Source organism: Python bivittatus, unplaced genomic scaffold (assembly GCF_059951505.1).
Source record: "Python bivittatus isolate LINGU-HERP-01145 unplaced genomic scaffold, Pbiv_v1 ctg000980_np1212, whole genome shotgun sequence".
In the NCBI taxonomy this organism is placed as follows: domain Eukaryota; kingdom Metazoa; phylum Chordata; class Lepidosauria; order Squamata; family Pythonidae; genus Python; species Python bivittatus.
This window is the reverse complement of record NW_028277125.1, coordinates 27,500,852-27,521,402: the sequence shown is the minus strand read 5'-3', so window position 1 is coordinate 27,521,402 and position 20,551 is coordinate 27,500,852. Positions and strand designations below refer to the sequence as shown.

The following is a 20,551-nucleotide window of genomic DNA, read 5'->3' as shown; positions in this document are numbered from 1 at the left end:
TGTAAACAATGTTCTTTAAACTTGCTTTCCCCTTTCTTCCTTTTGTAACACTATTTTCCTACTGAGATATCCTTTTGATAGAGAATCCACTAACATGTTATATATATTAAGTACAACTCTGTATTCAGGCACATTAAGTTAATTATGAATTGTCTCCATAAGCAAGCTTCATCTCAAACCCTCAAACCTTTTCTGCCTCTTCCCTTGGACTAGGAGACTCCTTGCTTTGGGCTTGAGTTTAGAACTCTGCATGGAGTATGTGCATGTATGTGTGTATATGTATATATATCCTTATCGACAATCTTGTTGTATTACCAACAACTGTTTTTAAGCTGGAACATAAGTTTCAATAGGCAATACAAATCCCACTCAATTTCCACCATTTCCCATTCAGTCTGGGATAGAAATATGTAGCTGATATCATCTGCATATTGACAATACATGACTTTAAATTTACATATGACTACCTATTTAATTCATGCAGATATTAAGCAAGATTACAGAAAGAGCTCAGCCATGGGGCATCCAATAATGGAGTGACTGTAGGCCTAATTTCTCCACTTCAGCCACAAACTGGTTCCATCCACACAGAATGCAGCAGAATCACCATAATTTGATATGTCCAATTCCTAACCCTTGCAGGCAATTCAGAAGGATACTGGGTTCGATGGCATCTAGACTTGCAACAGGACAAGGATGTTCATAGTTCCACCATCCACACCCCATAAGCCATTAATGAGAGTGAACAATGCTGCTTCCATCCCTTGCCCATGCCTGAATCCCTGAATGTCATGGGTCTGGATAATTTGAATTTCTCAGAGCTTTCATAATTGTAGCCTCACCAATTTCTCAACAGTCTTCCCCAAGAAGGGGAGGTTGGAAATAGGGCGAAACTCATTCATGAACATTGAAGGCTGGCATCCTGTGGAACAGGTGGACCAGAAGCTCTTTTAAAGCTGCTGGAACCTCTCTTTCAGTCAAAGAGGCACTGACTGCCAGCTGGATCCAGTTATGCCAGTACAAACAGGCAGTATGTCCATCCTAGCAACTAGTGTGCTCACTTAGCAAGTCTAGCAATCTTCTGTAAATCAGTTATAAACTCAACTTTACAGGCACATTTAGAGAATAAGCATGGATTTCAAGTTTTAAAAAATTCTGTTTTTCCAAGCTGAAATAGGAACCTACGTTTCTATGTTTTTCCTTTTCTAGAACTATGCAGTTATATGACCAAGCTTTCCTCACTCTGGTCAGCAGCCAACTTCATTTGGAGTATTTACTAGACAGATATTTAATGGAACATAGGTTGCTCACTATGCCAGACTTTACCACATTGCTCATATCTGCTCAAACATATGAGTATAAAAAGTCAAGAATTAACCTATCACTTTTTCAATCTGTCCTATCTGAAGCTAGATGAAGATGATAATATGTCTATGGATATTATGCAAAATCCCATTAAAGTTCCAAGCCAATACTAAAATTCTGGTTAAACATGTCTCTTTTTGCCCCCAGAAATAAACAAAACTCAGCGAAATTGTAATTTCTACTATCCCAATGTTGTTATCTTCCTTCCTCTTCCTCCCACACAAACAGGAGATTTATTGATGATAGATAATTGGTCTTCCCATTTATCACCTTTAATACTGCTAGAACTGTGCAGCAATGGTTGCTTAATAATGCCAGAAACAGAAGGAAAAAGAATGCACTGAATTTACAAAGGCTTGCTTGTTTCCTTTTCACAAGCTGTCATCAAAATTACTTCTCAATTTCTCTAGAGTTGAAACTCTGACAATATCAATTATAAGCAACTTCTGGATTAATCAGTTAATTAATTTCCTTAACAGAGTATGTCTATAGCTTCAGGAACTGCTTCCCAGGAATCACAGGATCCTTTGGTTTCATGACGTAAAGTCTGTTTTTGAAGAAAGAAACTCATATCAGTTCCTAATCCCTATTACTTGGTCTCTAAAGCCCACTTTTCTATTGTTGAAAATTCTTGACACTGGGAACTCTTTGAAGGGGAAGCTTGGCAATGGGATCATGGAAGGAACCAACTATTCACTATATCCCTATTGTCAGTAAGGCCTTTAGAAATGTTGCAGTGCTCTGTTGTTGGAGCACTCTGAGCAATGGACAACCTTTATCACTGTGCTGAATTTTGTATTGCTGATTGAGTTTCACTTGCAGACATGTAGTGCTAGGATGTTAGACCAGGACTGGGGAGTCTGGGCTCAAATCCAGCTCAGCCAAAGAAGCTCACTGGGTGACTTGCCTAGTCACTATCTCTCAACTCAACCCGTTACATTGGGAAAAAATGAATTCTGATTTTTTTTTTAAAAAAAGCCCCTTTATGGATATATCCAATATCATTTAATACTGGTATTTGTCAATCTTAATAGCTTCTTTAATGTTTTTCAGAAACATTAGCCCTTTTAGTATTATTCAATTGTTCTGAATGAAAGATAGCAGAAATGAAGACTTGTGGTCTCTTGTAACATTTCTGATAGTGTATGTGAGATGGTGAAAATTACGTTGTAATCTGGAAATACTAATATAACTGAAAAGGGATATTATAGTCTCTGTTACAAAAGTGCCATGAAAGAAGAGGGGCAACAACAACACTGCCAAATATTTGTCCTGTTTTAGGTAGCTATCATTATTCTTTCCAGTGAACTATGGTCTAGTATAGATGTAGAATTTGTGATCCTTTAGATGTTGCTGAACTGCAACAACAGCTCACTTCTTTTACCGGCAGAAGGTAAAAGGACATGTGTTTCCCCTCTCTAGCCCAGCTTATGCTGAATAGAAGTATTATTTCCCTTCCAGGCAGCTGCAGAGATAGATCCATTCCATGACAGCTAGATAGCTATGGCCACCAGGCTTTAGACAACTGAGTCTGAACCAGATTTAAAAACTTGCAGGATTATCTGTGTTGCCACTGTCAGATTGTTTTAAGATTCATTTAGCAGGGGACTATCTAAAACTGAGATTTCCTAGCTGAGTTCAAAAGAAGGTCCTCAATGGCTTAAAAGCAAGTAGGATGGAAGCAAAGTCTCATAGAAAGTATCTGTGTGTCTCAGTAAAGATAATATATATAGATAATATACTAACACCTATGAAACAAATCCCCCAAATGTACACAGTGTGTTCTACATGTAATCTGTATATCTGAAACAGCCCTGTAAGTGAGATTGAGGGTGAAAGCCAAAAGATAACAGGCTTCTTAAAACCACCCAGTGAATTTAAATAGGGCTACAGGAATTTAAATGGCCACCAGATGGAAGCAAAGAGATACAGAAGATAACTCTTTGCTGCCCTCTAGTCCACATCTAGATTTTGCAACTAATGTTTGATAGCTCTAGTTTGTAAGAAGAATTTTTTAGGTATTATTTTCCCCCAGAAAATAACTATGCACCAAACTGCTACAATGTTGGTAAATAGCTCTATTAATTATCCTTGCTTAAAGGAAATGTATATATTACTATAACTCAAATAGATAACCTTTCATTTTAAAATCTGGATTTGTTTTGACTAAACAACGAAGGCACATAATTTATGATCAGAAAGTCATTCTGAATGATACATCTAAATTACAGTTTACAACAAATATAAATTATGCAATGTCATAACGATTACTAAAAACCTCTTCTGTCTTCAAAAAGACAACATTCATTAAAACCCAGTGCAATGGCACATTTTCAATTTACAGTTAATAAATTAACCAATTAATAATAGTGATTTGTCACTTAAGGTTTCCAGCTCTGTGTGTGGAGCAAGAGGAAAATTAAATGAGCAATGTGAAAAGTATATGCAATAAAAACAGTATTTGTCATCTAGCTCTGAAATAGCTGGCAGGGGGCACCAATGCTGAATAAAATTAGGACTATAAATGTATTGGCTTACAGCAGTCTTTCCCAACTTTGCACTCTTCAAATGTACTGCAGTTATAGCCAGAATGGATGAAAATAGCTGAAACTTCTGAGACTATAGTAGTCCCAACACATCTTGGTGGTGCCAAATTGGAATAGGTTGATTTATACGAAGCACATCTCCAGACAAACACTCCAGAAAAGGTAGTCAAATGGGAAAATAAGTAAGAAGAAGAAACATGCTGAAGACTATTTCAGGACTTCACCCACCAACATTGTGATCCCTTTTAAAAAACCCCTGGATTCTTCAGGGCCATCTCTTTTATATCTGACACCTCCCCCCCCCCAAAAAAGAGGGTATTGCTAAAGGAAAATATGTAAAAAAGTGATTGGATGAACAAAGAAATTATTGTGATGGCTGGTGTGGGTCTTCCGGGCTGTGTGGCCGTGTTCTTGAAGTTCAAGACCACAGCCACACAGCCCGGAAGACCCACACCAGCCATCGTATGCCAGCCGTGAAAGCCTTCGACAATACAAAGAAATTATTATTTTTTACTTGAGACTATAAATTAATAATACTAACCTGATTTGGAGCCATGTAAGCATTGATGTAGTGCCTCCTCCTAACACCCAGACTGTGAAGAACACAATTAGTAAAGTAGTCGTAAACATCATTTGCTTAGGCTGAGATTCTGTGTCCCGTATAGCCAGTGCAAATGCTATTGCACCACGTAGACCTTCAGAAAACAGAAGGGGAAGAGAAAGGGGATAAAAAGTATTTTTAAAAACTCAGAGAGGAAATCAAAGTTTCAGATATACCATATTTTTCCGACTATAAGTCGATACTTTTTTTCTAAAATCCTTGCCCTAAAAACTGAAGGGCGTCTTATTCAAGGAAGTCATCCGAGAATCACGCGGTTGCAAAACTGCCCATACTTTGTTTCTGCAGAGAGGCTTCCTCCTATTGCTAGCCTCCAATCAGGAGTGAAATAGCTTGTCTTCCAAACAGACTTCCTCCAATCACGAGCCTGATGTAACTGATGTCAGCTGATGCTGAACAAACCAATTAGAGGAAGGCTGTTTGCAGAGACAAGCTATCGGCAGTTTCACTCGTGCTTGAATGTAATCAGTTATGCAAAAGAGCCTGGAAATAGAGCTGCAGAGAGACAGTTTGGACTCCTCCCACCAAGTGTATCAGGTAAATGTTAACTAATTACTAAATAAAAATGTGTTCTGCACTATCTTTAAAATATTGATTTCTTAATTTTGGGTTGGAAAAGTGAGGGTCGTCTTGTACATGGGGGCTTCTTATTGTCGGAAAAATATGGTATATTTATTTTGGAATGAAATTATGGCACAAGAGAGAGATGGCTTAGAAACCAAATGAGGGATGGGAGATAAAGGTGAGAAAATAAGGCTTGGATGGAAAAATACAGAGAAAGACCAAGATAAAGCATGGACTACTTCAGTGCATTCTACTTGGGGCTGTCTTTAAAGAGTATTCACAAACAGCACCTGGTCCAAAATGGAGGCGGCTGCATACTTTCTGCCTCCTGGCATCAGGAGCATATATAACACCAGTTTTGCAGACCCTGTTTTGGTTGCTAATTAATTTATGGGTACCCTTTAAGGCAGTGTTGTCCAAACTTGGCCACTTTAAGGTGAGTGGACTTCAACTTCATGGCTGGCTGGGGAATTCTGGGAGTTGAAGTCCATTCATCTTAAAGTGGCCAAGTTTGGACAACACTGCTTTAAGGTGTTAGTTTTGCTCTATAAATCCCTTCATGGCTTGGCCCCCAGATACCTGCAGGACCACACTTTTGAGAGGTGAATCAAGGAGGCACTGCTCTTCTGTGGCAGCCTTGCTGCTGTAGAGTAGCCTTCCTGTGGAGATCCAGCTAGCTCCTTCTTTGGTGCTTTTTTGGAAACTTTTGAAGACTGAGCCATTTCAGAGAGCCTTCCTCTGATTTCATGTTGCCATCTTCATTTTTATGTTGTATGATTTTACTGTTTCATTGCTATGTGTTTTTATTTTGTACCGTGGATATTTTAACTTGCATCGAAGCTGCCTAGAGACTTTTGATTGTGCCAGCATAGAAATATGTTTAATAAATAAATGACACACAGTTAATAAATAAATAACATACAGTTTCATTAGTAGTCCACAACTATTCCACAACTCAAGCTTTCTGCTGCTTTTATTAAAAGGGAGGCTTGTTGTAAACACCCAAAAAAAAAAAAATCTGTAGTAAATATAATGAAGTGATCTCGTGTAATATCATAAATTATTAGTTGGAAGTGAATGTTGCTTAATTCAGGTAACAACCCTGACTGGAGTTGGTAAACACCTGTGGAAGTATTGGTTAATTATAAATGAAAGGGCTGAAAGATATGACAGAAATTATGAATTAAGGTAATCTAGCTTGCTGCAGGTCAAAGAGTAAAAATGAAACAACTGCCATAAATGGCAATATCCCAGGGGAAAAAAAGGGATGAAAGTCCTGAATGGGCATGTAGGCATTAAAGGCAGATTGTTTTAACAAGGATTTCAATTGAGTTTTAGAATCATAGAATCCATACAACTCCATCCATCCATCAGATGAATGCCTTAGCACATAAGAATGTAGAAAGACTGGAGCCAACTCATCCTAAATCATTAAATAAATAAATAAAACAGTTTGATGACTGCAATGTTACTTCCAATGGTTCTGCTTTGCAGCATAGCAAAAGCACATGCAGAGAGAACTGAAGGCAAAGTTTTTCTAAAATGTTCTTGTGACTATAAAGCCCAAGAATGAGTGCACTGCATATACCTGAAATAACACAGCATGTTTACAAAAACAGGTTTATAAATATCTTTCTATAGGAAGATTTTAATTTGAATTAATATTACATGGTAGGTATCCTGATAGTGCTTTGACATTTATTTGAATACAGTCATTTTATTTCCTCTTCTGAATGGGCATTCATCTTAGAATTGTGCATATTCAACAGCTACCTTAGATTTTTAGATGCAGCTCATTTTATTGGTTAAAGAAAAAAATAAACTATTAGGTCTTATCTTCCATGGTGGAATGATGGGAGCTTTTTTCTCCCCTTTTAAGTCCTAAATATCTATAAAGTTACATCAGTGTCTTGCTTGAATTACTGGTTTAATTTATAAGACTTCTTGTTACATTGAAATAACAATTTGCTTCATATATTTCTTTCCAGAAAACAACGTAGCAGGTCATAACAGGTCATAAAAGACCTGTTCCATGTGTAAAATACAGCTATTCCTTTTATATATTACAAACCCATGAGGTGTTCCTTTTGTAAATAATGCCATATTGTTGGCTCACACTTAGCTTACTTATTGTATGGTTGATTCATGGATCAGACTCTATTCCCAACATTTTTCTTTCTATTTTATTTATTTTGACTGCAGTAGTGTATACCTTTAGCTTAGTTACAAGATTGCAAAAGCATCTTCATATTATAGCTTAAAATCAACCTTTTATTATGTGCCCTTATCCAAACATTTAAAATTTCCCCAGTTGTGAACATTTGTTTATTAAAGGAAGATTGTTTTAACAAGGATTTCAACTGAGTTTTAGAATCATAGAATCCATACAACTCCATCCCCATCATGTACATAAGAATGTAGAAAGACTTCTGCCAGATCAGGACATAAGTGTCAGCACTTCAAGGTAGGCCAGGTCAGGAAACAGGTACCACAAGAAATACTAGAACTGTACTTTACTTTAGGCTATAATAATAGAATCATGAAAGCCTGACTTTTCCTCTTCCCTCCCTCATATATCAAAAAGACTCAAGGTGGGGCAGCTTTAAATTTCTTTCTTACATTGTTTATTTTCCCAGACAGATAATCTTTTGGTAATGGTCTGAGCTTAGGTTTTGCTAACAGTCTCTGCATATCTCCTCCAAAGCCATCTCTGCGTACACCACCTCCCTTGCTAGACTCAGTTTCACCTCTCATGCAGAAAGAAAATAGCGGAACAGTGTTATGAGAACAAATTACAGAATTACTCCCCGACCCTCAAATGACAGCTGTTCCAGATCACTAGACAAATCTTGCAGGTTCCCTGATGGACTGACTTTCCTCTGGTAGCTCCCCAGGTTCATCTAGCATGTCCTACAACACAGAAGTAGATGAAGCTGGGAAATCACTCCCCCCCCCCCGCTTTGTCAAGGTATGAGAGGTTGGGGATGTTTTTTTAACCAGATTTTTCAAATTCTTGTGATCTGTACTACTCTTCTGTCCCTTCTAGGAAGTGCCTCCTTTGCTTTATTGAAAATATCATAGTCCTGTTCAGCTGGTAGAAGCAACCTGGTATAAAACACACATGGCAGGAACTTATGCCCTTTCTTTAATGGTTGATACTGCAGTCTTACGTGGTCTGCAAAATTAGGAATTAACTTTTTATAGAAATTAGCAAAGCCTAGAAAACACTGTACATTCTCCATATCTGTAGACGTTTGCCATGAGAATATGGATTGTACTTTTGCAGGATTAATTTGTATTCCTTCTGTAGAGATCTGATAACCCAAATGCTCCAAATGGGGAAAATCAAACACACATTACTCCAACTTAGCAAAAAGTTTGTAGAATCATAGGGTGGGAAGGGACCTTGGATGTCTTCTAGTCCAACTACCTGCCCAAGGCAGGAGTTCTCATACCATCTACATTTCCATCCACCATACTTGTGTTTGAGGACTCACATATGTCTCATATGTGTCTTGTGCAAAGAAGAGTCTTCCAGAAAGATCAGCAATGTATCCAAGTAAATTATTACAGACTAATCCAAAATGTCAGAAAATATTTCATTCATGAATCTGGAGAAGACTGCCCCACAAGTCACCAAACTAAATTTATTGCTGCATGTTAAAATTTGCCATACCTGTATTGAATGCAGTTAAGTATTTGCGGCTCTCTTTCATTCTGATCAAATTGTAAATGCCTCTCAAGTGCAACTGTGTAAAAACCAATGCCTTCTGGTATAAGAAGTAATGGATAGTGGTCTTTAATAGTCACTTCATTTAGGAACCTATAGTTATTCACAGTCCTCATAGAATAAACTGTTTGGAGAATGAAAAATGGAAGTGCAGATGCTGGAGATTTTGAAGGACAAATAAATTCTTTCTTCAAATCTCATCTAGAAATTTCTTTAAGGTGGCCAGCTCTTGAGTAGACATGGGATATTGCTTCCTACCTGGGATTTGGGCTCCTGGCTTCAAATTGATAGTACAGTTATACACCCAATGAAGAAGCAATGCAGTTGCTTCCTTTTCCCCAAACACACAGGTAAAGTCCCAGTATTTTTCCAACAAGATAGCCAGTGCAGCAAGCTGAGCAGCAGAGTATGAAGAATGAAAGTAGAAAGCTTGCCCTTAGTGCTGTTGACATTTTGGCGATGGGGAAGAAACAGTTCCTTGCTCCAAGTGCACATCCAGATTATGCATTGCAGCCAATCATTGTTCAGCACAATGAGAACATGAAAGGAAGTAGTAATAGAGAGAGGTAAGAATTCTGTGTCATCCTGTATTGTCAGTTGTAAAGATGTAGTGTGTTGGAACACAAGACCAGCCTGAAGCCTTACTTGTCAATTGTTTCTATGAGCATAGGCTTTTCTAGTATCTGAATGAGTAAATTAAATTTTTGCACTGTAGTCTCATCTATAAAATTGGCTGTGGCCCTCGTTTATAAGAGTTGAGTTTAAATGAAGAATAACTGGAATAATAAAATTAAGTTGCCTGTTGTCAGTTGACTTCTCCTTAATTGTTTGAGGGCCTCCTGCCAAGTTCTTGAGAGGGGGCCTGTGAAGTTCCCCAAATACCTGACTTTGGAGCAATTTGGGCACTTTTGTTACATGGCCCACAGTTCCACAGGTATAGCAGTTAGCAGCTGATTCAGAGGTTTGAGCTTTAACAATCCAAGATTTGGCTAGATGTCTGAGGGCTCCACAGTAGAAACATAAACCAAGGTATCTCCTTCTCTGTTTTGTTGCTGAGTACAGGAGTCTCTTTATTGCTCCTATTTGCATGGGTTCTCCAATGCTGGAATCTAAGGAAGATAATGGGAGGTGGACCTGGGGTGAAGAGAGTCTATAAATTTCCTTTCATTTCATGCTATTTCCTCCATGTTGGAACCTTTCGCATACCCACTTATTAACTTTGGAACAGCTTTTTCAAGTTTTCTGGGGTGCCTTACTTTACTAACTCATCTCTCAGTTCATCACCCAGTGCTTCTGAAAACAGGTCAAATCTTTCCACACCATATCTCTGGCAAAGAATGGAAAGTCTGATATATGTGCACACTCTTTACAGTTACCCTGCTTTAGCTTTGAGATCTCTCAGTTTGCAGTTGCTATTCTGGCTGTATTGTCAAACGCCACTTGAAACCTTTGCATGAAATTCTGGTAATTGTCCAGGACTGGATCATTGCTTTCAGTGATAGGCACAGCCAACACAGAACAAAAAGTCACCTTGGTGTGATCTGGAGGAAATTCTGCTGGTTGACCCACCATAAACAATTCATACTAAGACAAGAAGGTGAGGAACTGATCCTGGGCATCTCTGAATTTCTCTGGCAAACTCCCATAAAAATGCAGATATATTGGCTGGGCTGCCAGCTGCTGTGCTATGTCTGGCTATGCAACCCTTGTTTCAGATGCTCTGTTAGTTGCACCATGGTGCTATGAAAATTAGTTTTTTGTAAATCCACTTGTTGGTGCTGTAATAACACTTCATCAGGTTGGGTCTTCCCCTAATGTCTCCAAAATATGATAATCTGAGCCTGACATTTGTGCCTCAAGTGAGAACCATGGATTTATTTGCTCTACGATACATTGTTTCTTTTCTTGGCTATCCATGGTATTCTCAAGACTCTTCTCCAACACGAAGTTCAAACGTGTCAATACTCTTCCTATCCTGCTTCTTCAAAGTCCAACTTTTGCTTCCGTAGAGTGTCACAGGGAATAACATTGTTTGCACTATTCTGATCTTTGTAGGTATAGACACATCATTGCATCTGAATATCTTTCCAAGACCTTCATGACTGCCCTACCAAGTGTCAATCTGTGGTGAATTTCTTGACGGTTGATAGTCGATCCTAAAGGCAGAAGCTAACCACCACTTCATTGTCTTAACTGTACATCTAAGGCTAGTTGCTGTACCTGTTGTGATTAGTCTGATCTCTTTTCTATTTAATCTTAGTCCCATTTTTTCACTGTGATCCTTGACTTTCATTATTAGAGCTTTCAGCTGAGAATACATACTCTTGGCGTACACTCCTGGTGTTCTTCATTCATTTCACCTAGGAATACACTCCACCCCCCTGCATTATGATGAGGCAGCGTAAGACTTGAGGGGGCTAAAGAGGCATGCTTCCAAATAAATCTGTTTAACATTGTAGCATATAATCACATCATGGAGAATATTGTTTTCCAGGAGAAACAGTAAAATCCATCTTCTTATTACATAGAACCAGGTTCATAAGCTGAGTCACAGTGTGCCTTCCCTGTCAAAAATGGTTATCTAAATATACCGTTAATTGCACAATCTCATTAAGGTCTTTGATGCTTCCCCCCTGCAGTTTCCACCCACCTTCTTTCTCCTTCATTGCTGCTGAAATGGGAAAGGTAAAGACGATTTTGCAATACTTACATCTACAAAGTATTTTCTTGTTTCACTAGCAGTGCCATTGATTCTCTTGCTTTCCAGAGTGGGTTAAATTTTGTCTCATTGTCCTCATATAATCATACTATTTTATTATAGTTTAGAAACCTCCTTCAGAAACAAACTCAGCCATGACCAATAGCCCCAGCGAGGCCTTATCTAATTATATATTGATTACAGATATTTTGTTCAGAATGTACCTATATAAAATGAATAAATAATGAAGAAAATTGTCAACTTTAACTGCTTTAAGAACCAGCAGTTGTTCTTATATCTCTTACATATTTTATGTTATTTGACACAAAATTTATGTGACTCTTTTGGAAAACAAAGAGAATAAAATCATAGTTTAGTTGCTTTTCAGCAAATATCCAGAGGCCATAAAATCCTCCCCTCCCTCCCTCTCTCCCCCCCTCCCTCCCTCTGTATGTGTGTCTCTCTGGAAGCCATCACCCCGAGAAGCTTTAATGGGTATCCCCACATTAAGGCAGAAGTTGAACTGCCCTTCCTACACTATGATTCTATGATAAAGATCAAAGTTCACTAAAACTTCCAGAAAAATGAGTGTCTTGGTCTGCTACTGCAAAAATAACAAAGAACCTTGGTACTTTAAACATTATTATTTATTATAGTACAAACTTTCATACATTATAATATCTTTCCCAAATCCATCCATCCATCCATCCATCCATCCATCCATCCATCCATCCATCCATCTTTATGTAATTCAGCTGCCCTTACTTATAATTAATGATTATCTAAAACTAATTTAATACACTGTACATTAACTACACATAACTATTTGGCTGTAACCATTTTACCAGTCATCTTTCATCCCAGATCTCCTAAGAGCATGCTCTGAATGTGGGTCTTGAACCATAAGGCTCCTTCCATTACTTCGTTAGATACAAATCACCTCTTTGGGGGACTCTTCTCACAAAAATAAGCTATGATAGAACCCCCCAAGTTGGACTGCAATATTTTCTGCTTCCAAAGGCCCATCTCGGGTCTTGAGCTTATGAGTATTTTTTAATTTACTCCTCTAAACAAGAGCTTAGCTTGACTTATAAAGAAAATATAGATTCTCATATTATTATATATTGTGATGGGACTTGTCTTCTTCAACATGCTTGTGATTTTGTAAAAGATTTAGGGTTAATGGGAGAACAAGACAAGTGTAAAAAGCTTAATCTGGCAGATCCTATTATAATAGACCAGCATTTTTATGGGCTTCTTAATAACCAACAAATATCTGAGGGTACATCTTTTCCATGACCTCCTCCCCCATCCTCTTGTGAGTATTCTCATTCATTTACTGAAAATGTAATTAGATGTAAGTGAGGGATAGTCAGTGGAAATGTTGATACTGGAATTTAACATTTTAAAGATAGATGATTTCTCTCTCCCCCTGTCAACCTAGTGGAGAAGCAATATCTGTCGCAGTGCTACTGCTGCAATCCCATATATAAACCATATGTCACAAAAACAAAGAGGTGAACACATGCTTCTGTTGCCTCATGCCAAGGAAAAGTTTTCATTGCTCGAAGAATAGGAGTATGAGAGCAAAGCAAAAGCTGAAAGCAGTAGTGGTAGCTTTTTAAAATCTCTGAGAGTCTCAGAGGAAGAAAATTTGAACATTCCACTACCCAACTTTCATCTTGCTGCATGTTGCTGCGCGTAATATTTTTTCCTATTCTCCATTGAAGTCAGTAGCACAATAATCAGAACATGTGGGAAATCTGAAATATTGAAATAACTGGACGATCTTTCAAGTGATTCATTTTTCTGATTTAAACAAAAACATGTAAAGTATTCAGCCATCTGATAATTTCAAATACAGACTTATACTATGCTTTGGATGGGCCTGGGACCTTTTAAATAGGCCATTAGTCATAGAATCAGCCTCATAAGCCAAAGCAATATAAATATTTGAGAAAGCCTGAAGAAATGAGAATGTCTTTAGCTGTCAGGCAAAGCATTCCAATGCAATTCCAAAGAAATGCGTGTTATCGTTGCTCCACGCTGAGGTCCCTATCTAAATCTGCTCTTTTTAATGCCATTTCTTCACAAGTGTCTTACAGAGCTATCCAACCATCACTGCACTAATATATTGTCTTTTTATTTCTATAGGGGGTCATTTTATATTGTATTTTCTATGTGAGCTAAAGAGAGTAATTTTTGATTGTGACAGCTTACAAATATTGTATGTTTGTTAAGGAAAGAAAGAAATAACAGTAATGAAGATAGGCTTTATATCATTTTAAAGAAATGGGTTGATGCTGTAAGACATTAATTACAAGTGAGAAAACAATCTAAGGTTGACAAATTACACATATTAGGCAGTTATATAACATACATGCATAATATATAATTATAACAGGCATGCAGATTACATAATGTGTACTGAGTAAAAAAGATGCATGCTTACTTTTGCATCATTTAAAAGCATGTTATAGCCTAGGAAATCTTAAGCTGGCTACTATTTCATCAAGGCTAGTGGATACCTGACATTATTTCAACATGAGAGAGAGACTCTCCAAAATGAGTAAGCCTGTTCTCAAGAGAATAGAGATGAAACAACCATATGGTTATACCATCTGAATTTCATTTCCCAGCTGAGCTGCCACTTTTAAGTCCATTTCATAAACTTTTATAATAGGCATGCTGCACCTTGGTAATTAAAATGATTAAAATCATTATTGCACATCATCATTAGAGGATAGAGGGAAGCCTTTCTGAAATGATAATAAACCTTCCCAGTGAATACCATAGATCACAGAGCAGCTCTCTTTTAGTTACTAGTAAAACATACTGTATTTATCCCCTTTTCTTACAAGAAAAATATAAGTGTCATGTTCTTCTTTTAATCAAGGGATACAGTGATAATATTTCTGTTTATTTTTTGTGTTCCTTTTAAAAAATTACAAGTCTAAAAACTACAAGGAATAAAACATTTAGTACTAACTAGTAGTGTTTTTTCTTCTTCTTTTGTATGATGGTAGAAACAGTCAGCTTACCTGAGAACATCATCATATGTTGAAAGTTCTTTGGGATTTTTTGTTTTCGGCCCAGGTTGAGAATGAAAGAAATTGGATATATGTTACAGGCTCTTGCTATGAAAACTGCCACCTACATCATTTGGGATAAGAAGCTGAGGAAAATAAGGAAAGACTCTATGATACAAGGCCAAGATTAATCAAATATATTATTTAAATCAGAAGCATAATCATGAGTTTAGATGGCAGTGGAATAGGAAAAACACAATATTCTCATTGCTACTCACAGTCTGTCCTTTCTCTGAGCATTTTACTCTTTTAAACTTTTTAAAAATAATTTCTTGAACACTGCATCCCAACTCCCAATTTTAATCACTCTGAATTCATATTCCATCTTTGTCAAGCCCATGCTTTGTTCCTATATCTCTCTTAGAAATTCTCACTAGAAATTGTTCAGATGCCAACAATATTATTTCTTCAAACAGTAATTCAGAAAGCTTAAATGTATTTTGGAACATTTTAAAGTCTTATTTCCTCAAGATTTATACTGTCTCTTCCTGATATTCTCCACTTCAATGTCTGCCCCCACACTTTTGATTATTTCTGTAGACTCAGAAAATTGAGTTGGCATTCTCATTACTCTTTTGTGCATCTGATGCTAAAGTAGCTTTAAAAGTTTTTTTCCAGATAAAACAAGGGCCCTTTAGACGAAAACCAAGACAGGAGAAGGAGAAGGAGAAGAAGAAGAAGAAGAAGAAAAGGAGAACCAGTTTGGTGTAGTAGTTAAGGTGCTGGCCTAGAAACCAGAAGACTGTGATTTCTAGGCCTCCCTTAGGCATGAAAGCCAGTTGGGTGACTTTGGGCCAGTCATTTTCTCTCAGCCCAACCCACCTCATAGGGTTGTTGTTGTGAGGAAAATAGGAGATAGGAGTATTAGGTATGTTTGCTGCCTTGAGTTATATATAAAAAGGTGGAATAAAAAATCTAATAATAATAAAAATAAGAAGAATCAGTAAAGATTCTAACTAAGCTATGCCAGCAAATATGGAGAATGACACAGTGGCCAACAGATTGGAAGAGGTCAATCTACATTTCAATAAAAAAAGAGGAGACATCGTGTGCAAACTATCATACAATATCTTTAATTTCACATGCTATCAAAATAATGTTGAGGATCATCCAACACAGATTAGAGCCCTACATGGAAAAAGAGATGCCAGATGTTCAATCTGGTTTTGGAAAAGGCCAAGAAACATGAGACATTATTGCTGATGCATGCTGGATAATTGAGAAAACCAAAGAATATCAAAAAGAAGTCACTATGTGCTTCACTGATTACAGAAAGGGCTTTGATTGTGTTGATCACATCAAGCTGTGGAATATGCTCAGAAAAATGGGAATCCCAAAACATCTAATTGTCCTCATGAGAAACTTATATACAGATCAGGAAGCCACAGTATGGACAGAATATGGCAAAACAGACTGGCTCCAATTGGCAAAGGAGTGAAACAAGGCTGTATACTTTCCCCTTATTTATTCAACCTATATACTGAATACATATTAAGGGAAGCTGGATTGGAAGAAGATGGCATTTTAAAACTAGAGGAAGAAATATCAATGATCTGTGCTATGTTGATGACAGTACCCTGATAGCTGAAAATGCAAAGGATCTGCAAGTTCTAGTAATAAAAATTAAGGAGCAAAGTGAAAAAATGGGACTAAAATTAAATATAAAGAAGACCAAACTAATGACAACAGGTAGAAGAACCAGCCTTTGATTTGACAATGAAGATATCAAAGTAGCACATAGCTTCTGCCCTTTAGAATCAACCATCAACAGTAAAGGAACATGCAGTTCATTTAGGCTGCAGACTAGCACTTTGTAGAGCAGCCATGAAGGTTTTGAAAAAGATATTCAGATGCAGTGATGTGTCTATACCTACAAAGATCAGAATAGTGCAAGCCTTGGTATTCCCTGTGACACTCTATGAAAGCAAAAGTTGGACTTTGAAGAAGCAGAACAGGGACAGTATTGATGCTTCTGAACTTTGGTTTGGAGAAGACTCCTGAGAATACTGTGGACAGCCTAGAAAACAAACAAATGGATCATTGAACAAATCAACCCAGAGTTCTCACTTGAGGCACAAATGACCAGGCTCAAATTATCCTACTTCAGACACATTATGTGAAGACCCAGCTCTCTGGAGAAGGCTCTAATGCTGGGAAGGGTGGAAGGAAAGAGAAGAAGAGGACGACCAGCACCAAGGTGGATGAACTCACTTTCAGTGGTGATGAGTGCACCATCGGAAGACCTGAAAGACCAGGTTAGATACAAATTGTCATGGAGAAAATCTATGTGGTCACTAAGAGTCAACAATGACTTGATGGGACAAAATCAATAATAATAATAATAAAAATCCATACCATTGCAACAGCACAGGCACATCACTGATGTTTTTAACCTAGAGATGTCTGTGTTTAAGCAGTTGTTCATATATCAGTTTATTCTATGACCATGTGTTCAAAAGTAGTCTCTGGACATGGGACATGCAATATGCCTGATGTCAGGAGTAAAGCCAAGAGTATATCTTTAGTTCCTAGCAATTGTATGAGGGGGAATTGGCTATTCTTGCACAGAAAAAAAAAAGAAATATTATTTTCTGCATGCATAAAGAGATCTCTGGATTCTGGTTTATATCTCCAATTATGCAATTTATCTGTACATCATAAAAATAAATACATTATGCCATATGTTTGCTGTATTATGTATTTGTTGTTACTTGAACAAAGGATACAAATGCTCCAAATATAAATAGAGCATTGAAAATATGATTTTGGAATGTAAACAGTGCTAGTCCCATATAGCAGAAGATTACATTCTCAGCCAAAAAGTTCATGAACTCGAACAACTGAAATGAGAGAGAAACAAAATTATCATCCAGGCTTAAAGTAGATGAAAGAGTATCAGTTGGGACAAGGTAAACATACTGAACTGGACATTCATTTCATGATTCACAAATCAATTCACTTAGATTTTTAAAAATATTAAGCTCTAGTACACAGGATGACAAACAAGTAACTCAGCCATCGTAGATAAATGTAGAAATCTGCTTAAGTAATAGTAATTATTCTCGACTGCAGCATATGTCAAGCGTTCTTTATATATTAATAAAAATGTGTGAAATCTTGTTTTATGAATTAACCCACATTGTCTGCCCCACTTCAAATCTGTAGAAGTGTTTTAGCAAACATACAAAAATACAGGTATAGCTGTGCAACTGAAAACCAATGGGCAATCTTATAAAATCGTCAATATACTCATTACATAGGCTGGCTAAAATGTTATTGACTACCACATGATATATGATAATGGAAAACATTAGTTGCCTACTGCAAACTACTTTATTTTGTAATTAGAGTTTTTAAAATCCCCATAGGAACCAATTACTTAGTTTCCTATGGGGATTTTAAAGAATCTCTTCAAAAATGTTTTTCTAAAAAACTTTTAGGCCAATTTTTCAGCATGTTGGGTGGCAGGTAGTACTCCACATGGACTGCCCTCCCACCTACTCTTGTGGCCTTGTAATGGACAATGAGAAGGCATGGGATTTATTTTGAGTTCCTATTGTTTCCTATGCCTGGAATTCTCAAGCTCTTTCAAATTTTGTTCATTTGGAACATAGCCAATTCAAAATGTTTTGTTCTGACTGCAAAACCCAGTATCTGCGCATGCCCCTAGTGCATCTGAAATCTATTTCTCCAGAATGGTATGTAATGAAGCTATAATATTAATATGGCACCAATATTAAATTTCAGGAAAAGTTTAAAGCATTACAATACATTTTTGAACACCAGCATATTTGAAACAGTGCAGCGTGTCCATATGTATCACTTCTCACTTTTACTCACTTTGCACCATAACCATGCCTGTTGCAGATGTCACATATCTGTCTATCCACCCTGACCCTGCAAAAGCAGCTTTCAGACTGAAAAAGATTGCCTACCCTTAAAGCAAGAGAGAGGGAGAAAGACAGCTTTATGACACCAGGACTGACATTTGCAGAACTGCACAAGGAGCACAGTTTCAGTATGTATATGTACATATGTACATGCACATATATGTATATATATATATATGTATAATACTGATTTGGAATTATAAATGTGGCAGGTCACTTGTAACAATGGCTCTATGCAGTTGACTTACAGATATAAAATTGATTGTATTTGAACAAAGCTATTGAATTAGGACACTTATCAAAAATGTTTGATAAAGTCAAAGATATTTTTAAATCAGTAACAAAGAAAGTTCTTTTACATGAGTTTACAATGAAATTACAAGTGAATACAAAATTAATCAATTATTGCTTGTTTTAGAAACACTTTTTAACTACACATTAATCACTTTGCTCATTTTCTCTATTCAATTAAAGATTAAAAAAAAAGTTTTACGCTAGAACCAGTGCTCCAAATAAATTCTCTGTGCTTTGGTTAAAAAGTCAGAAATAATGAATGGTGACTATTTGGTGGCATTCTGTTTTTTATACACAGGTTAAGCAGCTTAGCATGAAGGAATTATGTATATAAGAAGATAAACTGTGAGTTTATTTTTACTGCACATGGAGTGACAATTTTAAAGCCTGAGTTTATTTAGATGCTACCACTTGCCACAGGATTGTATTTTAGTTTTCTGAAATCTAAAAATTCTAAAATCTAAAATTAAATAAAATCTAAAAATTATGAAATCTCTTGAGGAAGGTAAAATTTAAAGAGGTGAGGGAGAAGAAAGAAAGTTGGATGAATGATCACTTGCTGCTTTTGTTTTTATTGCTGATGATAATTTTATATAACACTATGTACAACTTTATTTATCAAATTTATATAGCTGCCCATCTCATGAATGTGACTCTGGGTGGTGTACAATAAAAAGCAGAACAATAAAAAGACATCTTAAAATAACCATAAAAACAAAAAACATCCATATAACACAGCAGTGTGCTTAAAAACTTAGACATAAGAGAGCCATCTCATAGGCTCTCTGTTCCCAAGGGATCCCCAGGCCTGTTGGAAAAGCCACATCTTGAGACATCTTTGGAAGGCCAGTAGGGTCAGGGCTACTCTCACTTTGGGGAGGATGAGATTACAGGCTTTTATTATGGAAAAGTAGACAGTTTGGGCTCAATGCTGTGAATTTTCTGGACTACACCAACTCTTTGCACATTTGTCCCACGTGCTTAAGTCTTATTTCTTATTCCCAAGCAGTAAAAAGTTTACACTTAATATTCATTCATGATTTTAAGTAATGGTTTGTTGAATACACTACAGTGGTGTGATTCACATATACTGCTAAAGTATAACCCAGGATTTACAAAGCACAGTGATTAAGTTCACAATGACAAAGCAAAAAATCGAACAAACCACCTCATGACATAGTATGATGTATGAACCCAGCCACTGTGCTTTCTAAACTGTGGTTGAAAGATAAACCTGGAAAACTATCCTAATCCTTAGGAAAGTTTGTCTTCCCTACTTTGATTCAACAGTGGCCAGATTCCAGGAAGCAAGTCACTAAAGTCACTATTTAGCAGAGAAGCCCGCATAACTTTCAGAGCCAGTAGAGCCAAATGGTGAAATCCTCCATATCAATCTGAGAGTTCTTATTTTCTGCCATATTTTAAATAATGACCTCCAAACAGGAAGCTGACAACACACTCAGCTTTCTTCAAGCTTACTGAAATGGGAAATTACTGATGTACCATTTCTGGTCAAATATGGCATGAGTGTATAGGTGTTAAAACATGCCCTCAGCAACTCCAATTGAACACTTACAGTTTCATCAGTGAGGAAATGTTGACTTCACACTATATTCTTTGAAACTTATAGGCTATGAGTCAACATACATATTTAGACTTGAAAAGGAAAGACTGAGGAAGATATGAAACTACTTTTGAACCAACTGAAAAGGTGTCACACATAAAAATTATGACTTTTCCATCAACCTAAAGTGCA

General features: G+C 36.9%; 1 protein-coding gene across 1 annotated transcript in view; it reads right to left on the bottom strand.

Annotated features, from left to right (window-relative positions):
• SLC9A9 (solute carrier family 9 member A9) overlaps positions 1–20,551 on the bottom strand; it is a 249,281-nt gene that overhangs the window by 97,129 nt on the left and 131,601 nt on the right. Inside the window, exons 10-12 of the mRNA XM_088131845.1 lie at positions 17,338–17,451; positions 14,564–14,675; positions 4,453–4,606 (exon numbers count right to left, since the gene is read on the bottom strand). Coding sequence (XP_087987971.1) covers positions 4,453–4,606; positions 14,564–14,675; positions 17,338–17,451 — 380 coding nt within the window. The remainder of the gene's footprint in view (positions 1–4,452; positions 4,607–14,563; positions 14,676–17,337; positions 17,452–20,551) is intronic.